The following is a 19,715-nucleotide window of genomic DNA, read 5'->3' on the forward strand; positions in this document are numbered from 1 at the left end:
ACTCCGTGAATGGGCAGCAGAGGTTTGCCCTGGAGCGATGTGAGAACTTGCAGAAGGATAGTACCTCGCAGCTTAGCATTGAACGATGGGAAACTATCTCTGCGAGTCGAGGAAGTGGAGCATTATCATAATTCGCCAACATTGCATTCGACAGCCAATGATGAAATTTCGATTTCGCCTAATCCCTAGAACAAACTCTTCTCCTGCGAGAGCCATCAAGATGTAGCTGTCCAGGCATTCCACGCTCTCCTCGCTGATCCATCCTTCAATTTGAGCTCCTCAACTCTTCTCTTTAGATCCGCATTGAACCTGCTATACTGTCCCACCAACTTCCTACCTAACAACGATGGTCCCATCAGAAAAGCGAGTGCACCAGTAAACTCTTCCGTTTGCTTGAGTATCGTCGCCGACCCGTCCTTGGTAGAAAGCATATGGAAGCTATGCAGCCCAGCGATCAAGCCAGCCACCGGGGGACCCTGCCACTGAAAAAGATTCTCGGAATTCTCCTTTCGACGCGATTAGCGCTGACTCCGTCCCATAAGGCTGTAGGAACCCCCCCCCCCCCACCCTCCTTCTTTCTAAATGCTGGATTCGCAACATACAGTAATTTCGGCGTCGAACTTCATGCCATCTATGTCACAACGTATGAAATCGCCCAGTATTAAAGTCGCCAGCGTCTTGGTGCTATCCTTCGCTTCGAGACGGTGAATGAGACAGGTGTGCCACTCAGGGTATCTTGAAGAGTCCAAAAGCTATTGGCCAAGAGAGTCAACGTGGTGTTTCATGGTAGCTACCTAGTAGTGTATGGAAGATGACAGTTACCACTTCGCGCACTTTGGAGGGTGGAGCAGCAATCTCGACCTGAGTTTCAATCATCGTGACTGAAAGGTGTGTAATCAAGCTGGGATACCTCGCTCTATAGAAAAATAGGCGCAAGCTTGGGATTAGGTCCAATTCATCGAGCCCAACCCGATCAGCAAATTTGAACGCATTTTATACATGTAAGGTCATGCAGCGCCAAGGCTCAGCCTTCCTCCTGTGGGTCGAAGAGGCCGTAGCTTAGCCTATAACCCTTCCCCCCCCACTTGTCCACCCGAGCAAGCCAAACAACTGCACCAAAGATATCCGTTACGAGCCTGAGGCATGAACCAACCGCATACATACATTCCTGGTCGTTTCGTTGGATTGCTATTGTACTGTACCTTCCACATGGCCCGGAATCACCAGAGTGGCGATAGCAACAAGGAACGCATAGTGTGAGAGATCAAAAGTGTAGATGAAACTACGGACGTCATACTCAGAGCTGTCTTGATAGTGGGAGGAAACCTACAGAAAATAACAGAAAGGCCTGTAGAACCTTTACTTTGTACTCTATGTATACATAGTCGTACCGATAATATCCCAGTGGCAGGATTTCAAGGTCGACTACTTCAGGGCTAGGCCTCCAGATAGCCCTACTTCACATCTGATGGGAGCTATACGCCATGGAACTTATAACCATAGCCTCTTTCCCTCCAGTTTCGCAATACGAGTCTACTGTTGTTACAGAACCGTATCGAGAAGCTTTTTCATTGATCCTTGGGATATCAACTCACTCCATCTGTTGTCGTCCCAAGATTTCATGATCTTTACCCCTTAGAAGAGATCGGGTGAAAAAAAAGGGGGTACCCGGAAAATGAGTTCCAGAGGGAACAGCTCCTATGCGCTTTGAGCTTTAAGGATTAGCTGGAGCCTCGGCCCTACAGGTAGCCCTTAACATCCTGACACCTTCTTATATCGAAGGTAGTCGAGCATAAGAGCCTTTGTGACCGGTTGGATCATGTGAATACTTCGAGAGCATTGTATACGAAAGCCAAAAGGAAGGCATCATGCGGGTCTATCCATTCACATTGAGTAGACAGTATGGTGTGATTTGATCACTATTCGGGACAAAAGACCATCCCGAATACTCCCAAAACAATGCCCGCGCTGCGGTTGTAGCACAAGCGGGGGTGTGGGTAAAAAGTGAAATTCAATGCATCACCCGTGAATCGAACACGGGCCTCATCGATGCTTCAATGTGCTTGTCTTTTCTCTTTTGTTTCTAATTCTGCAGTCCTGCCGATCAACTTCGGTTTGGCTTCATTTTGGTTGATTATAGCGTTACTCAAGGCATTGTTTTGTCTTATCATGTGTTCGGCACCGTTTCAGCACATCCCGATCGGAAGATATTTATATCCCTTGCACGCGGCACTCGTCGACGGACCGGCCCGGCGACGAAACGACCAACAATGAGAGGAGCGATGGGTCTAGGAGTGGGCAAGATTGTCTCGGCTCCAGAAGGGAGGCCCAGCGCCTTACTATTTCATGGGTAATTGGTCGATGGGTCAATTATGAAAGCCAGGCTTGCTTGCATTCTCAAAACAAGGCAGAAGATACACATCATATGCCAAATCATGCCATGGTGAACATCCTGCATGTGCATGTTCCACTGAAGAAAGGCTGTCAACTCGAAATCCATCCTTATATAGCACAGAAGAGCACATTCAGGTCCATATGGGCTGATACTGATATCCTATGAGGTTTGCTCATATACCTGACCAGATGCTGCAATCCCGTTGACCAAGGGTTGCTCCGCCATCCTCTGGTTTTGGGGTCAGATCAGCTCACTTTGGTCATCGCTCTATTCTCATCCTCCAATAGCTCCTGAATGAATGTGATGATTGACACGAATATCTCATGAAGGATAAGATCAACTGCTCAACACTTACAAGATACGCCAACAATTGCTCGATATCCGACACGATGCCGGTCCCCGGTGATACCGAGCATACTCTAGCTACAGAATTCAGCAACGTGCTCGGGACAAAGGTTGAGGCCACTGATAACTTCTTTGACTATGGTGGGGACTCCATCGATGCTACAATGGTGGCATCTCGGATCAACAAACAGCTCGACGTTGCCATCACTGCGCAAGATGTCTTCGAGTGCTCCGACATAGTCACGCTGGCCGAGCGTATCACACCCTTAACCGCGGTCGAAGAAATACGTCCCGATCTCTCGCTCGCAGTGCTATGGTCCAGTGCAACAGTTATTCGCGCAGGGACGTTTATGGTTCTTGGAGCAGTTGCACCCCGACTCTGCCTGGTATCTGATGCCATTTGCAACCCGGCTCCGAGGCCCGCTTCAACTAGACGCCCTCCAAAAAGCTCTACTAGCACTAACCGAGCGCCATGAAACCCTCCGCACAACATTCGACCACCAAGACGGAGTGGGCGTGCAGGTGGTCCATCCTTTCCAACCCAAATCACTCAACGTGATCGACATGTCCTCGCCAACGGACGCAGATCTCCTGCGTGCTCTGCACCGAGAGCACGCCACGGTCTTCGACCTATCGACCGCGCCCGGATGGAGGCCCTCTGTATTCCGCCTGGGGCCGGAGGACCATGTGCTATCAATAGTCATGCACCACATCGTCTCTGACGGATGGTCGGTGAACGTCCTCCGGAAGGAGCTGATGGCCCTGTACGCTGCTGCAATTCGAGGCAAGCCGCCTCTGTCGGCACTGGACCCCCTCCACATCCCGGGTTCTTATCCTGCCGGGCATGTAATACAGCAGCATACCGGTACCAGCTTAGCTCATTCGTTGCTTCCATCTTCTTGGGCAGGCTGGCCGAGCTCCTCTGTGACAAACCACGGCCAACGTCCCTCTCGGGACAAGCGGGGCGTCAGGAGATCAGCATCGAAGACTCACTCTATAAGGGCCTGCAACAGTTCTGTGCAGAACGCCAAGTGACCCCTTTCATTGTCCTGCTCGCCGTCTTCCGGCTGGCGCACTACCACCTGACCGGGGTGAGCGACGCGACGATCGGCACCCCAGTTGCCAACCGCAGCCGGCAGGAGCTGGAAGACCTGATCGGGTTCTTCGTCAACGTACAGTGCATCCGGATCACGATAGACGACGAGCCCTTCCAGGGGCTGGTTCGCCAGGTGCGGGGCACGACCAGCGCCGCGTTCGCCAGCCAGGATGTCCCCTTCGAGGACATTGTCTCCCATCTGGAGAAGAGACGAGACCTCTCGCGCAATCCCCTGGTTCAGCTGGCTTTTGCTGTGCACTCGCAAGCGGAGTTCGGCCAATTCGAGCTGGAAGGCCTGCAGGCCGAGCAGATCAATGTCGTGCCAACCACGAGGTTCGACCTGGAGCTTCACCTGTTCCAGGGGGAGGGCGCGCTCCAGGGTCATGCGCTATATGCCAAGGAGCTCTTTGACCATGAGACCATCCGTCTGTTCCTCGCGGTGTTTCGCGACCTCCTGCAGCAAGGGCTGGCTCAGCCGGAGACCACGGCCAGAGGTCTCCCCTTGGCAGATGGATACCCTGCGCTCGACCGGATGGGGCTGATCCGGATCGATCGAACGGATTACCCACGGGACTGCAGCGTCGTCGAGGTCTTCCAGCAGCAGGTGCAAGCCGGCCCGGCCCGAGTGGCTGTCCAGGACGCATCGGCGCAATTGACGTATCTTGAGCTGGATCAGCGCTCGGACCGGCTGGCTCGCTGGCTCGCCGGCCGAGGCTTTCCAGCAGAGACCCTCGTAGGGGTGGCTGCCAGTCGCTCCCGTGAGACGATCGTGGCATTTCTGGCGATCCTCAAGGCCCACCTAGCCTATCTGCCCCTCGACGTCAAAGTCCCCGCGGGCCGCATTGATGCGATTTTGGCATCCGTGCCGAGCTGTCGACTTGTTCTGCTGGGATCGGACGTCAAAGCTCCGGCCGTCCACCGCGACGGGGTGGAGTTTGTCTGCGTACCAGGGCAGGATCATCAGGCGCCAGACGGACTGCATGGGACCCCGGCGATTGCACCCCCGCACCCAGAGAGCCTGGCCTACGTGATGTTCACCTCGGGGTCCACCGGCCGTCCCAAGGGGGTCATGATCGAGCATCGCGGCATCATCCGACTAGCGCGGAGCAACGGTACTTTGCTTTGCTCTCCGTCAGACTACCGGATCGCTCACATGGCCAACCTGACCTTCGATATTTCAACGTGGGAGATCTACACGGCGCTACTGAACGGCGGCACGCTGGTCTGCATCGACGACATGGCCGTGTTGAACGCGATCCGGTTGAACGAGGTGTTCAGCACCGCGGGCGTCCACGCCGCAATGTTCACCCCGGCTCTGCTCAAAAGTTGCTTGGATGAACACCCGCAGACCTTACGCAACCTCGGCCTGCTGATGGTGGCCGGCGATCGATCGAATCCGGAGGACTTGGCCATTGCGCAGGGGCTGGTCGAAGGTGGGGCGGTCGTCAATACGTACGGCCCGACAGAGAAACACCGGTGGAAGCACGATATACCGCGTGCCTCGCGGGGTACGATGTGCGAATGGGGTCCCGATCGGCCGTGCCCTCACGGACTCCGGCGCCTACGTCATGGATTCGAACCTGCGTCTCGTCCCCCTCGGCGTCATGGGCGAGCTGGTCGTCACCGGCGACGGCCTCGCGCGAGGCTACACCGACACGCAGCTGGACCAGGGCCGCTTTGTGACCGTGGACATCGGCGGACAGCGCACCCGGGTGTATCGCGGGTGTATCGAACGGGGGATCGCGTGCAGTATCGGCCAACGGACGGGCAACTCGAATGCTCTGGGCGGATGGACCAGCAGGTCAAGATCCGAGGCTATCGGGTCGAGCTCGCGGAGATCGAGCACGTCCTGCTCGCCCACAGCTCGGTCAGTGATGCGGTGGCTGTGATACAGCAGCAGGAAGACGGGGGCTCTAGCATTCTCGGCTTTGTCACAGTCCATGAACCGCAAGCTCCAGTTTCGGGTGTGGCCCCTGCTGACGAAAATACGGCCGAGCAGGTCAGAAGCTGGACGGAGCTCTTCATCGTGGAAAAGTACGGTGCGATGCCCAAGTTGGAACCCGACACAGTTGGTCGAGACTTCGTCGGATGGACCTCGATATACGATGGAAGCAATATTGTCACAGCGGAGATGAACGAATGGCTGGACGACACTATCGACACTATCCTGAGTAGCGGCCCGCATGATACGGTGCTAGAAGTAGGTACTGGGAGTGGGATGGTTCTCTTCAATCTGATCCCTCATTTCAAGCGGTATGTCGGCCTGGAGCCGGCGAGCAATGCAGTTCACCTTGTCAACGCGGCTGTTCGGTCAATCCCTGGGGCGGCGGAGAAGATCCAGATGCAAGTCGGCACGGCGGCGGACATTTGCCATATTCAGAGCGACCAGTCGCATGATCTTGCTATACTGAACTCGGTTATCCAGTCCTTTCCTTCCCCGGGGTACTTGATGAAGGTGATCAAGGATCTTGTGCAACTGCAGGGTGTGAAACGCATCTTCCTTGGGGATATACGATCTTACGCACTCTACGGAGAGCTCCAAGTGTCCAAGGTGTTACATCGTCTTGGCGACGCAGCGACTGTGGACGACGTTCAACAGGCCATCGCTGAGGCTCCCGGCCTGGAAGAAGAGTTACTGGTTGACCCAGCATTTTTCACGAGGCTACCAGTTCAGCTTCCTGACCTTGTCGAACACGTCGAGATCCTGCCCAAGAAGATGGAAGCAACGAACGAGCTAAGCTGCTACCGGTATGCTGCTGTATTACATGCCCGGCAGGATAAGAACCCGCCGATACAGATCCACGAAGTTGGCGAGAGCGACTGGGTTGACTGCATGGACGCTGCGCTGGATCACCGATCCCTCTTGAAGCTCTTGCAAAAGTCGGCTCAGTCGTCTCTGGTAGCTGTGAGCAACATCCCTTACAAGAAGACGATCTTAGAACGGCAGGTTCTTGACCTTCTGGACGATAAATGCGTAAGAGCACTGGCTGCACGTAACCACCGGCTCCAAACTCTCCGTCGCATGGACGAACCCCAGCCGTCACTTTCACCGGTGGAACTGGTGGCGCTCGCGCGGAAGACCGGCTTCGAGGTTGAGATCAGCTGGGCCCGGCAGCACTCCCAGCGTGGTGGACTGGATGCTATCTTCCACCGCAACCATGCGAAGAGCAAGACAGGCAGAGTACTCTTCCGATTCCCCACTGACCATGCGGGTCGGCCTTCTCGATCGTTGAGTAACCATCCTCTGCAACAGCGATATAACCAGAGGACCCAACGCGAGTTACGACAGATGCTTCAGGCCCGGCTCCCTCAGTACATGGTGCCCCAGTCCATCGTGGTCGTGGACAAGATGCCCATCAACAATAACGGCAAAGTCGACCGGCAGGCGCTCGCAAAGCAAGCCCACATGTGCGCCAGATCGAAGGTGATCCCAGACAAAATAGCCCCAGGAAGCGACACCGAGCATGCCCTGGCTCAAGTCATCAGCGACATCCTGGGTATCGAGATTGGCATCACCGATAACTTCTTCGACTACGGTGGAGACTCACTCAAAGCCACCAAGGTGGTGACGCGAATCAACAGCCAGCTGGATAGTGCGATCACCGTGCGCGACCTCTTCCAGCATTCCACCGTGGCGAGTCTGGCCCAGGAGATGCAGACCTCGCTGCTCTCGAGCCCCATGCTCCAGCACCGAGATTTCCCTCCCTTTTCTCTCCTTGACTACGACGCTTCGTCTCTCACCCCGGCCGAGCTCGGCGAGCTAGGGCTCACGTCGACAGGCGCGATCCTCGAAATCCTCCCGTTGACAGGATGCCAGCTCTGGTTTCTGACCCAGTGGACTCCAGTGACCACATCTTTCACCATCAACGGGCCCATGGATCCCGACCGGCTCCAAGCAACCTGTCGAGCGGTGGTGCAAAAGCACAGCATCCTGCGCACGGTCTTCACGAGGCTTCGCGACAAGCTTGTCCAAGTGATCCTGCGATCCTTCGAGGCCTTCTCCCACCGGGTGGCAGCAGCAGCCCAAAATGCATCGGACGCCCCACACTGCCCTAACCTTCCACACTACGACCTCTCAAATCTCGACCGTCCGAACCCTCTGGCTCTGGGCAAACCGCCCACGCGCTTCACATTGTTCTCCCAGTCGCCGACGCAACATCTCTTCGTCATCCAGCTCTGGCACGCGCAGTACGACGGACTGTCGTTGCCGTTTCTCTCGTCCGACCTGACGCACGCATACAATGCCGGTGGCGTCCTGCCCTCCACCCCGGCCACCCCGTTCGCGCAGTACGTGTACGGGCGCCACAAGCACCGGTCCGCCGCGGCCTTCACCTTCTGGAGACACTACCTCCGAGGCGCCAGGATGACGACTCTGCCCGGCACAACCACTGCCCCGGAAGACAGCAGCAGCAGCAGCGCCACAGACACCAAAGAGACCGCAACCGGCGCACTCCCCCCCACCAACCTACCGGGCATCACCCTCCCCACGCTCATGAACGCCGCCCTAGCCTACACACTAGCCCACCACACCCAAAGCAGCGACATTACCTTCGGCCCGGTGATGGACACGCGCGCCAACCCGGTGCAGGACGCAACGACCATCCTAGGACCCTGCATCAACATCAACCCGGTGCGCGTGCAGCTGCCGCCGCCGCCGCCGTTGGAGGCCGGGCAATCGTGGACGGCGCGGGAGCTCTGCCACGCGCTGCACGAGCAGTACGTGCAGATCGCGCGCTACAGCGTGCTAGACCTGGACGAAATCACCGCCCGCAGCACAGATTGGGCCCCCGGCACGCGCTTCGGGTGCATCTTCAACCACCTGCCCCGGGAGGACTATCCGCCGCTCGCGTTCGACGGCGCACACACCGCGTTCCGGTCCGCCCACCTCCGCATCTGCCTGCCGGGCCAGGTGCTCGTCCGGTGCATTACGGTCGGCGGCGGCGAGCTGAAGGTCCAGGTTCTTGCTTCCGGCGATGTGTGGGATGGTAAGGGGGCTGCGGCGCTGGCGCGGATGCTGCTGGAGACCGGTCAGCGGGTTGCGCGGTTTCCGGATGCGTTGGCGTTGCTTTCGGCGCCGCGGTTTGTAGAGTAGGCTGTTGTCTGCTGTGGGCTTCGGTTGGGGGTGTTGGGGTTCATGTGGGACTGGCATGGTTGAGGATGCGTTCGGCGGTGGACCGCTGAAAGTGGATGAAGAGGAAAAAGCCATGTCGAGGTCTCCTGTGTCCCAGATAAGATATCATCCATCTACAACGGTCAGTGCTTTTCGTATAGACTTATTGGCAAGTTGGGCAAGGCTTGCGAATTCGAATCATAAGTTGGTCTTCTCAGAAGTAGTTTACCTCCTCGAAATCAGCTAGAGTCATCTTGGTGAGATAATAAGCAGGGCTCACCAGTATAAATGTAGGGGTACCGTACAGCCAAACCGATATTATGGTAGTGCTACGACCGCATACTACTACCGCACCCCCTATTTGCTAAGGACATACCCTAGATTCGGATGAACAAAGCAAGTTAGTGGTGTCATTCGTGGCTCTTGATCTTCATGTATCATGGTCTGTGTCTTTGTACTGTACAGTATTATAAATCTGATTGAGTTCTAGTTCCCTCGCTCATCCTCGTCATCATCATAAACGCGAATCTCCACTACCACTATCCGCCCCAGCACCCCCTTCTGCCTTCACCAGCTGATTCCACCGCTGGATGACCTCCGCCCGCTGCTGCGGCGTCGCGGCACTCATCTCCTCGATGCCCTGCTTGATCCGCGAGGTGAGGATCTCCTTCGTCTTGCTCTTGGCCAGGGAGTTCCGCAGGCTCTTGTGGATCCCGTCCAGCGGGTAGCCTGCCAGGCCCCAAATGCCTACCGCTCTCGATCAGCACATTGAACCCGAACAACAATTGTACAGGAGCAAACCAACTTACCGGCAGTAGGTTTGAAAAACACCCCACCCACCCCCTTGCCAATTCCTTTGACGAAGCCGCCGCCGCCGGATTTCTCCATGCCGAGCATCGGTTGGGTGATCAAGCCGGTCACGCCGTGGTAGAGGCCATGGGTGAATTCCTGCCCATGTTGTCAGCCACCAGACTCCGTCCTGCTCCAACGGGGAGAACTTACCGTGCCTGCCGCGCGGAACCCACTCCTCACGCCCAGCACCTTGGGCGTTTTCTCCACGGTGGAATCGTGATACAGCTTAGGGGCATTGTGGAACCCCTTCGACAGACTCAACGTCACGTCAGTGGGGATCATGATCGCCCAGTTGAGGATGTGTTTGGCCATCTTCCCGGCGTGGTAGGTAGCTTCCGCGAAGAACTCCTTCGCGCCGGACTCCTCGCGCGTGCGGAGCCGGGTGATCGTCCGCTCGAGGTCGAGCTCCTCGCCGATCACCGGGTCGGTGTCCGGCTCTAACGTCGTCTGGGAGCTACCGGAACTCGTCCGGGGACTGGTCTCTTCGCCTTGATCAGAGCGACTTGACTGGCTGTCGCTGTCGCTGAGGTTGCCTTCTTCGGCGGAGACATAGGCCTCGTCGGACTCGTCGGATGACGGACGGGAGTGGCTGGCAGTGTTGGCGGGCCTGTTCGCTTGCGCGCGCATTCTCTGGAGGTCGCCTTGATTCGGTTGACTGCCCTCATCCCCCACCCCTGAATCCAGAGAGGTCTTCGTGCGCCGGTAGAGGGACGACGCACCGTCCCGCTGTTGGAGCTCGCGCACGTGCTTCCATTCCTTCCGGCGACGGTGCCGTTGCTCGCGAGATGTGGAGAATATCGTTGCCACGCCGCTGGGGACGTCGGCGATGCCGCTGACGAACCCGGAGATAATGCCGTAGAGAACCTCGGCGCCGGCGGTCAGAGGCCCGCGAGGGTCACGGTTGGTATCGTATTCGATAGATCGGTATCTGATGGAGTTTAGCGTGAGTTGCTGACAAACAGTGGTACATGATAACTCACAAGACCACATTCCGTGGGTCGATCAGCTCCGTCTCGACCAACACTGCCGCGGCGAATGTGCTGAGTTTGATATGAGAATGCCGGACCCACCATACGGCCGGGAGATGGGGACAGATCGAGCACTGCAGACTCTGCAAGTCCAGGTGTTGATAGAAACTTATGGCCGCATTCCGCACCCCTTGTTCCGTGCGCATCTGCTCGCCGAGTTCCTTGGCCTTTTCTTTGGTGGAGGGCTCCAATGCCGTCTTAATCGCCTCCGTGAGCTTCTCCGTCGTCAGCTGCTTGTGCGGAATCGGCTGTGGACCCGCACCCGCACGAGCGACGATGGAGCCCCAGAAGGGCTGATCGCCGAAGAAGGGGATTATCACGGTGGGACATCCCAGCACAAGGCCGGCGGCGGTAGTGCCGGCCCCACCGTGGTGCACCACGCAGGAGACGTGCTGGAACAGCCAGTCGTGTGGAGCCTTGCTGATCATCAGAATGTTGTCGGGAATGTCCTTTTCGTCGGCCCCGAGATTGCCCCAACCCTTGTTCACAATGGCCCGTTGGCCGCTCGCCTTGATGGCCTCGAAGACAATCCTGGTCAATGCGCCTGGGTTGTCGACGACGATGGATCCAAACCCGATATAAATGGGAGGAGGTCCTGCTTTGAGGAAGGAGGCGAGGTCATCAGGAGGCTTGTAGTCGGACCCTGAGGAAAGAAACGAGAAGCCCACCACATCGATGTTTTCGGCCCAGTCCGAAGGCTTGGGAAGGAGAGCCGGCGACCTAGAGATGTCAATGAGAGGCGTCGTAGAAGAGAATCGAGTGTCTCACCATAGGTACGTGAACGGGATCTGCAATTGATGTGCGATGCTCGGTGCACGGATGGCATCCAACGGATCCAGACCCAGCTCGCGCTTGCGAAACTTGTTGATCAAGTCTCCCAGACCCTCCCACATCATGATTTCAACAATCGCGTACGACGCAAAGTTCGCCGCGGACGGCTTGGTGTTTTGCGACCGCACCGTGGCCAGCGGATGGGGGAATGCCTGCGTGGCCGACCATGGCATTCTAAACACGTTGTCAGCCACAAACCAAGTCCAAGCGTGCAGCCTCGTAAGCACCTACGTGAACATCATGTTCAAGGGAATGCCCAGTTTCTCCGCACAACTCAAGTGCGCAAAGCTGGGCGGGTTGGCGATGATCGCATCGGCCACAAATGGCTTGGTCCTGTAGTCGCCCGTCTCGCTCCACGGATCATCGGGGATGTGATGCATGCCCGTCCCGTCGCCAGTCTCCCAGCACGACCGCCAGCACCCCGAGAAGATCGTCTTCATTTCCCGCCGTCGCCGTCGGATCGCCCCGCTTCGTATCGTACTCATATGCGGCATCAACCCGGGGTTCTTGACCATGAACGCCATCAGCTCGGCGGGATCCCCTCCGATGCTGAAGAACTCGAGCCCTTCGGTCTCGATGACTTCTCGAAAGGCCAGATGGGTCGCGAGGCGGACGCGATGGCCGTGGGACTTGAGCACCTTGCCCAGCGCGATGAACGGTTGCACATCTCCGCGGGAGCCGACGACTTGAATGACGATGTTGAGTTTGAGGGGGCTTTGGTGTTCCTCGTCCCAATCGTCTGCATTTATACAGAAATCGTTCTTGCCTTTCTCGAGTTCGGGTGGTTGGGACTGGAGGTGTTGCAGGATCTTGGTGACCCAGGGCTTGCGGTCGCGGAATTTGATATCGAGACGGCCATCGTCTGGATGAGAGGTGACTGTTAGCTATTGTGATGCAACACGGGGGTCTTGGAACGCGCACCCATAATCCGGACCCCGGTATTTAGACCCTTTTCATGGTAGTGGGCGCGTCGATTGGAGCGATGATGGCCGCTGGAAGAGGGCTCGTCGTGGGCGAGCCGATCCTCAGGCCAGTCACTAGCTGTTGAGCCATGGTGGGACGGCATGGGTGCTGGCAGAGGCAGACGGGGCAGACCATGCAGGGGTGAGGAGGGATGGAGATTGAAGAGGTTAAGAGTGTCGATAGTGGGTGACAGTCATATGATTGATTGATCAGGAAAGAAGGAAAAGCAAAAAATGGAAGAGAGACGGACAACTTGGAGAAGGATAAGGGTTCAAACGAATGAAAGGAGAAAAGAGAAGAAAAAAACGTGCAGGTCGCGAGACCGCATTGTCGAAGAGTCAAAGTACGGGCAGTGACGCCAGTGACGCCATCAGGGCCCCTTGGGTCCACGGCCCATTGCTTCATGGACCATCATCGGAAGATCGGGAGGCGCGGGTGATTGACTGATGCACAAGGAACCGGTGGGTCGCGCACTCCATCCAGCAACTAGCGAGCTCATCAGGGTCCGATTGCTTCTTGGCTTGTTCGGCAGTTCTCCGAGAAGTGCAACAGGCTCAGCCTTGTCTGGAGGGTCTGTTACCGCGGATGGTGAAGGGGAAAGGGAAATCTTGGAAAATGGGGAGAGACAGAGAGAAGGAAATGAGGGGATGAGGGGATGAGGGGATGAGATCATTCCATCTCACGTGATGTGATAAGGTCCCACGTGACCCTATACAGCCAGAAGATCCCTCCCAAAACCGGTTCCTTGTCTTCTGATTTGCCTTTTTGCCTTTTGTCAACTACTTTAACTAGTTCGATCATCGCCATGATTCTCATACTATTCGCATGCCACCCATGCTATCGAGCCATGGGACTTTATTGTACCACTTGCATAACTATCTGCTGAATACTGAATGGTTACCATTGGCCTACGAGCGTTTTGACTGTTAGTCGGCAGCAATCGTTGGGAGTCGAGGCTGCCATCGACAAACACCACCGGATATTAGTTCTACGGCATAGAATTCTCCCACAGCACTTTCTTGCCAGAAAGCGAAATACAGAGAAACCCCCCCCCCCCCCCCAGGACAATGAATTTCGAAACCCCCGAATACGAGACTCTTCCGATCACCGTGGAGGGGAACCCGCTGCAAGTATCCGCGCTGATCCGCCGGGGCCCGCAACACGCCATCCTGTGGCTGCACGGCTTCGGCTCGTGCAAAGAGGAGCTGCACGATCTGATCTTCCAGCGACCGCTGAAAGACCACACGTTCATCGCCTACGACGCGCCCGGCTGCGGCGCGACCGAGACCGCCGACCCGACCGCCGCCACCATCGGCTTCATGGTTGCCACCGCGGAAGCCGTGCTGCACCACTACGGCGTCGACCACTGCCACCTGATCGGCCACTCGATGGGCGGGCTCACGGCCCTGATGCTGGCCGACCGCCGCCCGGACCGCATCCTCAGCTTCGTGGATATCAAGGGCAACCTGGCCCCGGAGGATTGCTTCCTCAGCCGCCAGATCTTCACCCACCCGGGGTCCACCCCGGAGGAGTTCTTGGAGCTGTTCATCGAGCGCACGCGCGGCAGCCCGGCCTACTCAACGGCACTGTACGCGTCGACGCTGGCCGCGCGCGTCCGGCCCGCCGCCATCGAGCCCATCTTCCGGTCCATGACGGAGCTGTCCGATGACGGCGATCTGATGGACCGCTTCCTGGCGCTCCAGTGTCCGCGCATGTTCATGTACGGCGAGCTGAACCGCGACCTGTCGTATCTGGGCACCCTGCGCGAGCATGGGGTCGCCTTGGCCGAGATCTCCCAGAGTGGTCATTTCCCCATGTACTCCAACCCCGTAGACATGTTTGGGCGCATTGTGGGCTTTATGAAACGCAGTGCGGTGATCTAGAGCAGTAGACTGTAGATGGTTGGCGATATTTTGGTACTAAAAGTATGGTTCGGTTCTGTTTCTGTGAGATTTCAAAGCACTGGTTAAGGGTACGGGTGGGCTCGAGGATATGTATAGTTTACTAAAAGTACCTGTGCCGGTGGATCACTTCCAGACATTTGCATCGAGATTGGGCTGTTCAGTACTGTGGATAGAACCAGGGAGCGAACAGCCAGTTGTGCAGAGCCCTGAATTCAACAGTTGTCAGGGTCCCTCGGATCGCAGATACTGAAAGACATTGATCAAGCAAAACATAGACCTGAAAGCAGTAAAGGCGACAATGCAAGGCTTCAAAGAATAGTAGCGGGAGGTGTCGACATTAATATAATGGGTCGCCTCAGACCGAACGCGAGACTGTCTCCATCAATATAAAGAAATGCAAAGAGAAAGCTCAAAATCTGCAGCTGGACCAGGAGATTAAATACCAGCGATCCCAGGAGAACGACCGGCTGATATCAAGCCCCAATCCTCATATCAGGCCTCCAATTTGTAATAATGGCTTCCCGAATTTGCGGGTCCCGATTCTACGTTAACGAAAAAGGCGATCCACGGCGAGAAGCCACCATCGGAGGGATCATCTCTCTGTATGGGACCTTTTACGGGTTGACCGTCCTTCGCCCATTCCTCGCGGACCCGGACCAACAGGTCATGTTCATCGAGCAGAAGACTCCGGTGGCCGAGCAGGAGGCCGAGGAAGGCCTGTGGGCGCCCATCTCCAGTTACGAGGAATCCGGGCACTCCCCGCTCCATTCGAGCAACATGCGTACGTGCCCATTCTTCGCATTTGAGGCCTATGATTACCAGACCGACAGGCGGATCGGGGCGGTCCCTGACCTCTCGGGTCTCTTTGCCGCAGACCCGAGGTTCTGGCATCTGCAAGGGAATTGGGCTCTGGTCCGTCTGGATGACCAGGAGCTGCTTCTCAACGAGGATACAACCTCGCTGCAGTCGATCTCGAAGTGCAGGGTCCCGGCGGGTCGCTTGCGGGTTGCAATCAATCACCGTCCGCTTCGGCTTCAGAGTCGCAAGCTCACCGTGATCGACATGCCGCCCGTCGGCCGGATGTATACCCTGTCGATGCCGGGCCACCCCGTCGATAGCGGAGCATGGATTGTGGATATGGGCAGTATGTCCGTGTTCGCCGTCATGGTTGGTTGTCACCACGGCAAGACATATGCACGTCCGGCGCTTGAGGTCTTTGGTGAGCTATTCAAGCGCTTCTGGGCAGAGCTACCAATGATCACAATGAAGTTGCCCAGTGAGCAAGAGAGTGACTGAGAGTTGGAAGATATCTGTATAGATGGAACACTAGCAATTGTTGAGAATTATTGAGAATAATATCACATCAGGCAAACTCACAAGATGAATATTCGTAACAGCAGCCCAAGCAACTTGCAATTGGGCGAATGGCAGCCAAAGTGGTGGTCTTCGTCGAGCGACATTTGAGTGACAGTATTGTCCATTGTAAGTCTGCGTTGTGACGCAGAGGTTCTGACCACCATGTTTTACTGCATTGTATGTACAGGCCGCGGACTACCCACGACAAGAATCGATGGAGGTTCCCGCGCATCCCGCGCGGGACGATCACGGGGCTGCGGAGTGTGTTTGGGCGGAGCACCGCGCGCGGGGACACGACGGTGCTGACGGTGAGGTCGGTGGGCGGCGAGGAGGATGCGGATTATCATGCTTACTTGAAGGGGGAGGGGAGGAAGGGGTCTGTTGGTATGTATTCTCCGGGGGATATCTTGGACTGGGGGTAGATGCTTCACCGATGGTGTTTGCAGCTAGTAGCCATACGCGTGTTAGATCGCGGGAGAGTTAGGGCTGAGCAGTGTGATTTCGATCTGGTATGGAGAGTGTGCTATGGATTGGGGTTTGGACTTGTGTGTTACGCCAGTGAGCGTTCGTAAAGTGCAACTGAGTCGTCATGCACTTACTATAGACGATCACGCTTTGGAATGAATGCTTGACACTTGTGTGAAACTGCAGAGTAACTTCCGTCAGCTTGTTTGCGACTGGACATGCTATCATGAGCACTGCCTTGTTAACATTCCTGCTTCACATCTCAACCATGAACCTGATATGCGGGCACTGCCCCAGCCACTAACCCTATCAGACTTCTCTTCCAAGGAGCCATTAGATGGAGGGACGGGCCGCAAATAGTGTGATCAGAGACCACTAATGCATCCATTGAGGGGGAATGGTCTGATGCAGCATGCGGTTGTGTTCTAGTCACCAGCCATGTGGTGGAACTCGTAATCTTGCACTGGCTTAGACTCAAGACTAAAACCATCTGCACCTCAGTATACACCAATAACCCCCGGCTGCACCGGACAATGTAAAGAAGACACATCAAGCATCGAAAACATTACAATCCATTGAGGATAAAAACCATCACAATATACACGCAGAGCAGAGAGCAACGCTAAATCAATACACTCATTCTCAAGCCCCACCCCAGCCCCAAACATCACGCCTCCATCTCAATCCCCTCCTCCTTCTTCTCCTTCTTCACACTCCGCCACCCGACCCCCCACGCGAACACAAACTGCGCCACCGACAGCGCCGTCGTCAGATAGAACACCTGATCGACGCTCTTGGCGAACGCGCGCACCACCGCCGGCAGGTCTTCGGACGACACCACCGACCGGAACCCCGTCGCGCCCGCCTGGATGACGACCGCCGCGTCGACGCCGGCCGCATACCGCGGGATCTCCGTGCGCAGCGCCTGCGCGAAGATCACCTCGGCGACGGCCAGGAAGATCGCGCCCCCGAACGTCTGCGCGCAGGTCATCATCGCCATCGCCGTCGAGACGTCGTCGCCTTGCACTGCGTTCTGGATGGCGATCATTGGCTGTTTCGTTGTTAGCTTGATGGGCGATTAAGTGCGACAGGGCGAAACAAGGTGACTCACAACTTGCGAGATCGCACCGCGACCAAACCCTACAAGGGCCTGGTATCCCGCCCACTTGGGGACGGAGGTGTGCGGCCCCAGCGTCGAGAGAAGGCCGTTGCCCACGGAGTCGAGGATGGCGCCCAGCACGCCCCAGGGGAGGTAGTAGCCGAGTTTGGAGGCTGTCATTCATCATCGTTAGCTTCATTTGCATCTGATCGGCGCCCGACGACGGAGTAAAGAATGAAGAAACTACAGGGGAGAAAGAAAGAGGGAAACCCGTACTCAACACCCCCGAGACCACCGCCATCACCAACTGACACAGGATATTGGGCAGCAGGTTCACCCCGCTCACCAGCGCGGACTTGCCCCGCACCGACTGGAAGTAGATGGGCAGGTAGTACGACAGCGTCATCGTGAACCCGAAGATCACCATCGACAGCAGACTGCTGCTCAGCACGATCTGGTCGCACACCAGGTGGCCCGGGATCATCGCCTCGGCGCCCATCCGCCGCTCCCACAGCGCAAACACCGCGAACGTCGCCGCCGACCCGACGAACAGCCCGATCACCGTCGCGCTGTCCCACGCGTAGCTGTTGCCGCCGTACTGCAGCGCCAGCAGCAGCATGATCGACGCCGGCGCGAAGAGCACGAACCCCACCAGGTCGAATTTCTGGAGGAAGAGCGATTGCAGCACTTCCCGGGCCGGGGGTTTGGGCTTTTGGTCGGGGATGCGGGTGAAAAGGAGGAGGGCGCCGACGAGGGCGCCGATGGGCAGGTTCATGTAGAAGCCTATGTTGGTAACAAGTGTTAGTCTCTGTTGGGTGTTTGCTTGCGATGAGAGTGGGTAATTGGAAAAGACTTACACCACCGCCAGGTCGAGTAAGTTGTAAATGCACCGCCGACCAACGGCCCGCCCACGAGGCCGAGCTGTCCCACTGCACGCCATCGTCAGTCAGTTTCCTCTTCCCACGGGCAAGGCAAAGCGGTACTCACCCCCCATGATCACCCCAATCATCGCCGGCCGCTTCTTGTTCGGCACCGCCCCGGCCAGGATGTTCAGCGCCCCGTTCAGCATGCCCGACGACCCCATCCCGGCCACCGCGCGCCCGATGATCAGCATCTTGGACGAGGTGGCCACCCCGCAGATCAGGGAGCCCAGCTCAAACAGCCCGAAGAAGGAGAGGAAGGTCCATTTCGAGGAGAAGTAGGTGTAGAATTTGCCGGTGAGGGGTTGCAGGGCGGCACTATGGCACCCGGTTGTTAGCTGGTTCTGTCGGTTACGGGTGGATAGGGTTATGCGAGGGTGTTCCCTACCTGGAGATCGTGTACGCACTGCCGTACCACGCTACATCCTCGAGGGAGTTGAACTGGCTCGTAATCTTAGGGATTGCCTGTCTCCATAAAAACCATAATGTTAGCCAATGTTCCCGCTGTCCTTGTATGTGTAGCTGTATCCGCCTCGTGCTTGCAGTAAAGGAGGGTGACCCACCGTCGAAACAATCGACACATCCAACAACATCAGAAACACGACCAGCGTGATCCCCGCGATCACCATCACCAGCGTCAACCCGTGCACCCATTCCGGCTCGTACTCGTCCTTCGGGTGGATGGGTTTCTTCTCGTCGTGCGGCTCCGGTTCCGGTTCCCACGGGGTGGGGTTGGAGCCCAGCAGATGGGGCTGGCTGCTGGTGCTGGTGCTGTCGTGGCTCATCGTGGCTGCGTGCAGACTTTTAGACGATCGGGGTTTCTCGAGGGATTGCGCCATGCTTGAGCTCTGTGTGGCAGGAGAATATTCAGATAGGCACTTAACAAAATAACAGCGGATTGAAGCTCGATGGGTGGGCTTGTTTTAAGTATCGGGGCCGGAGACGGTGTTGGCGGTTCCCGTCGCCGGACGCCGGTTTGTTTTTGGCGGGTGATGGCTTGCGCTGGCCCTGTCGAACGCCGGTTCTCCCTCTGCGAATCCCGGTCCTTACTACAGTAATTGTCAACGCCGTATCCCTTGTTGGCTGTCACCGGTCGGAGATCTTGCCTTTGGGGAATTTACCGAGAAAAGTGATATGGCAACAATATTGCTCGAACAGGCATCTTGATTTCACCATGATCCAGCGATAGGATCGCTGTACTCCATAGGCTGTTCTTTGTGAGCAGAACGGAACAGGACGAACGGCCCCGGTCTCCTGTCTAGCGTGGCTTACGAGGTAAAGTAGCACGAAGTAACCGCTGTTTTATTTGTGATTCCAATCATTGATAACCCTGGTTTTCAGTGATGCTTCT

At 56.7% G+C, this 19,715-nt stretch overlaps 6 protein-coding genes across 6 annotated transcripts; 3 read left to right on the forward strand and 3 right to left on the reverse strand.

Annotated features, from left to right (window-relative positions):
• Nucleotides 1-215: 215 nt before the first annotated feature.
• On the reverse strand, nucleotides 216-876 carry BO86DRAFT_422786 (SRPBCC domain-containing protein; the record flags this gene model as incomplete). Its single annotated transcript, XM_025675365.1, has 3 exons — nucleotides 216-506; nucleotides 603-752; nucleotides 823-876. The coding sequence occupies 3 exons, from the start codon at nucleotides 874-876 to the stop codon at nucleotides 216-218; spliced, it is 495 nt and encodes a 164-aa protein (XP_025522778.1).
• A 1,786-nt stretch (nucleotides 877-2,662) lies between these two features.
• Nucleotides 2,663-8,928, forward strand: BO86DRAFT_442184 (acetyl-CoA synthetase-like protein; the record flags this gene model as incomplete). Its single annotated transcript, XM_025676291.1, has 4 exons — nucleotides 2,663-3,504; nucleotides 3,648-5,288; nucleotides 5,320-5,548; nucleotides 5,587-8,928. The coding sequence occupies exons 1-4, from the start codon at nucleotides 3,134-3,136 to the stop codon at nucleotides 8,926-8,928; spliced, it is 5,583 nt and encodes a 1,860-aa protein (XP_025522779.1). The 5' UTR covers nucleotides 2,663-3,133.
• Nucleotides 8,929-9,276: 348 nt separating this feature from the next.
• BO86DRAFT_442192 (putative UDP-glucose,sterol transferase) lies at nucleotides 9,277-12,723 on the reverse strand (the record flags this gene model as incomplete). Its single annotated transcript, XM_025676292.1, has 7 exons — nucleotides 9,277-9,693; nucleotides 9,756-9,894; nucleotides 9,949-10,726; nucleotides 10,779-11,546; nucleotides 11,595-11,831; nucleotides 11,889-12,519; nucleotides 12,579-12,723. The coding sequence occupies 7 exons, from the start codon at nucleotides 12,721-12,723 to the stop codon at nucleotides 9,461-9,463; spliced, it is 2,931 nt and encodes a 976-aa protein (XP_025522780.1). The 3' UTR covers nucleotides 9,277-9,460.
• Nucleotides 12,724-13,665: 942 nt separating this feature from the next.
• BO86DRAFT_393080 (alpha/beta fold hydrolase) lies at nucleotides 13,666-14,834 on the forward strand. Its single transcript, XM_025672944.1, has one exon. It carries the CDS (start codon nucleotides 13,688-13,690, stop codon nucleotides 14,501-14,503), a length of 816 nt encoding a protein of 271 aa, XP_025522781.1. The 5' UTR covers nucleotides 13,666-13,687; the 3' UTR covers nucleotides 14,504-14,834.
• A 203-nt stretch (nucleotides 14,835-15,037) lies between these two features.
• Nucleotides 15,038-15,820, forward strand: BO86DRAFT_404211 (uncharacterized protein; the record flags this gene model as incomplete). The annotated part of the gene is made up of 1 exon (XM_025673992.1): nucleotides 15,038-15,820. The coding sequence occupies one exon, from the start codon at nucleotides 15,038-15,040 to the stop codon at nucleotides 15,818-15,820; it is 783 nt and encodes a 260-aa protein (XP_025522782.1).
• Nucleotides 15,821-16,902: 1,082 nt separating this feature from the next.
• BO86DRAFT_393081 (MDR family MFS transporter) lies at nucleotides 16,903-19,236 on the reverse strand. Its single transcript, XM_025672945.1, has 7 exons — nucleotides 18,928-19,236; nucleotides 18,753-18,829; nucleotides 18,432-18,682; nucleotides 18,302-18,373; nucleotides 17,721-18,227; nucleotides 17,457-17,617; nucleotides 16,903-17,396 (listed from the first exon to the last, which is right to left on the reverse strand). The coding sequence occupies exons 1-7, from the start codon at nucleotides 19,201-19,203 to the stop codon at nucleotides 17,013-17,015; spliced, it is 1,728 nt and encodes a 575-aa protein (XP_025522783.1). The 5' UTR covers nucleotides 19,204-19,236; the 3' UTR covers nucleotides 16,903-17,012.
• Between the last annotated feature and the right edge of the window lie 479 nt (nucleotides 19,237-19,715).

The sequence above is a fragment of the Aspergillus japonicus genome (genome assembly GCF_003184785.1).
Source record: "Aspergillus japonicus CBS 114.51 unplaced genomic scaffold BO86scaffold_86, whole genome shotgun sequence".
In the NCBI taxonomy this organism is placed as follows: Eukaryota; Fungi; Ascomycota; class Eurotiomycetes; order Eurotiales; family Aspergillaceae; genus Aspergillus; species Aspergillus japonicus.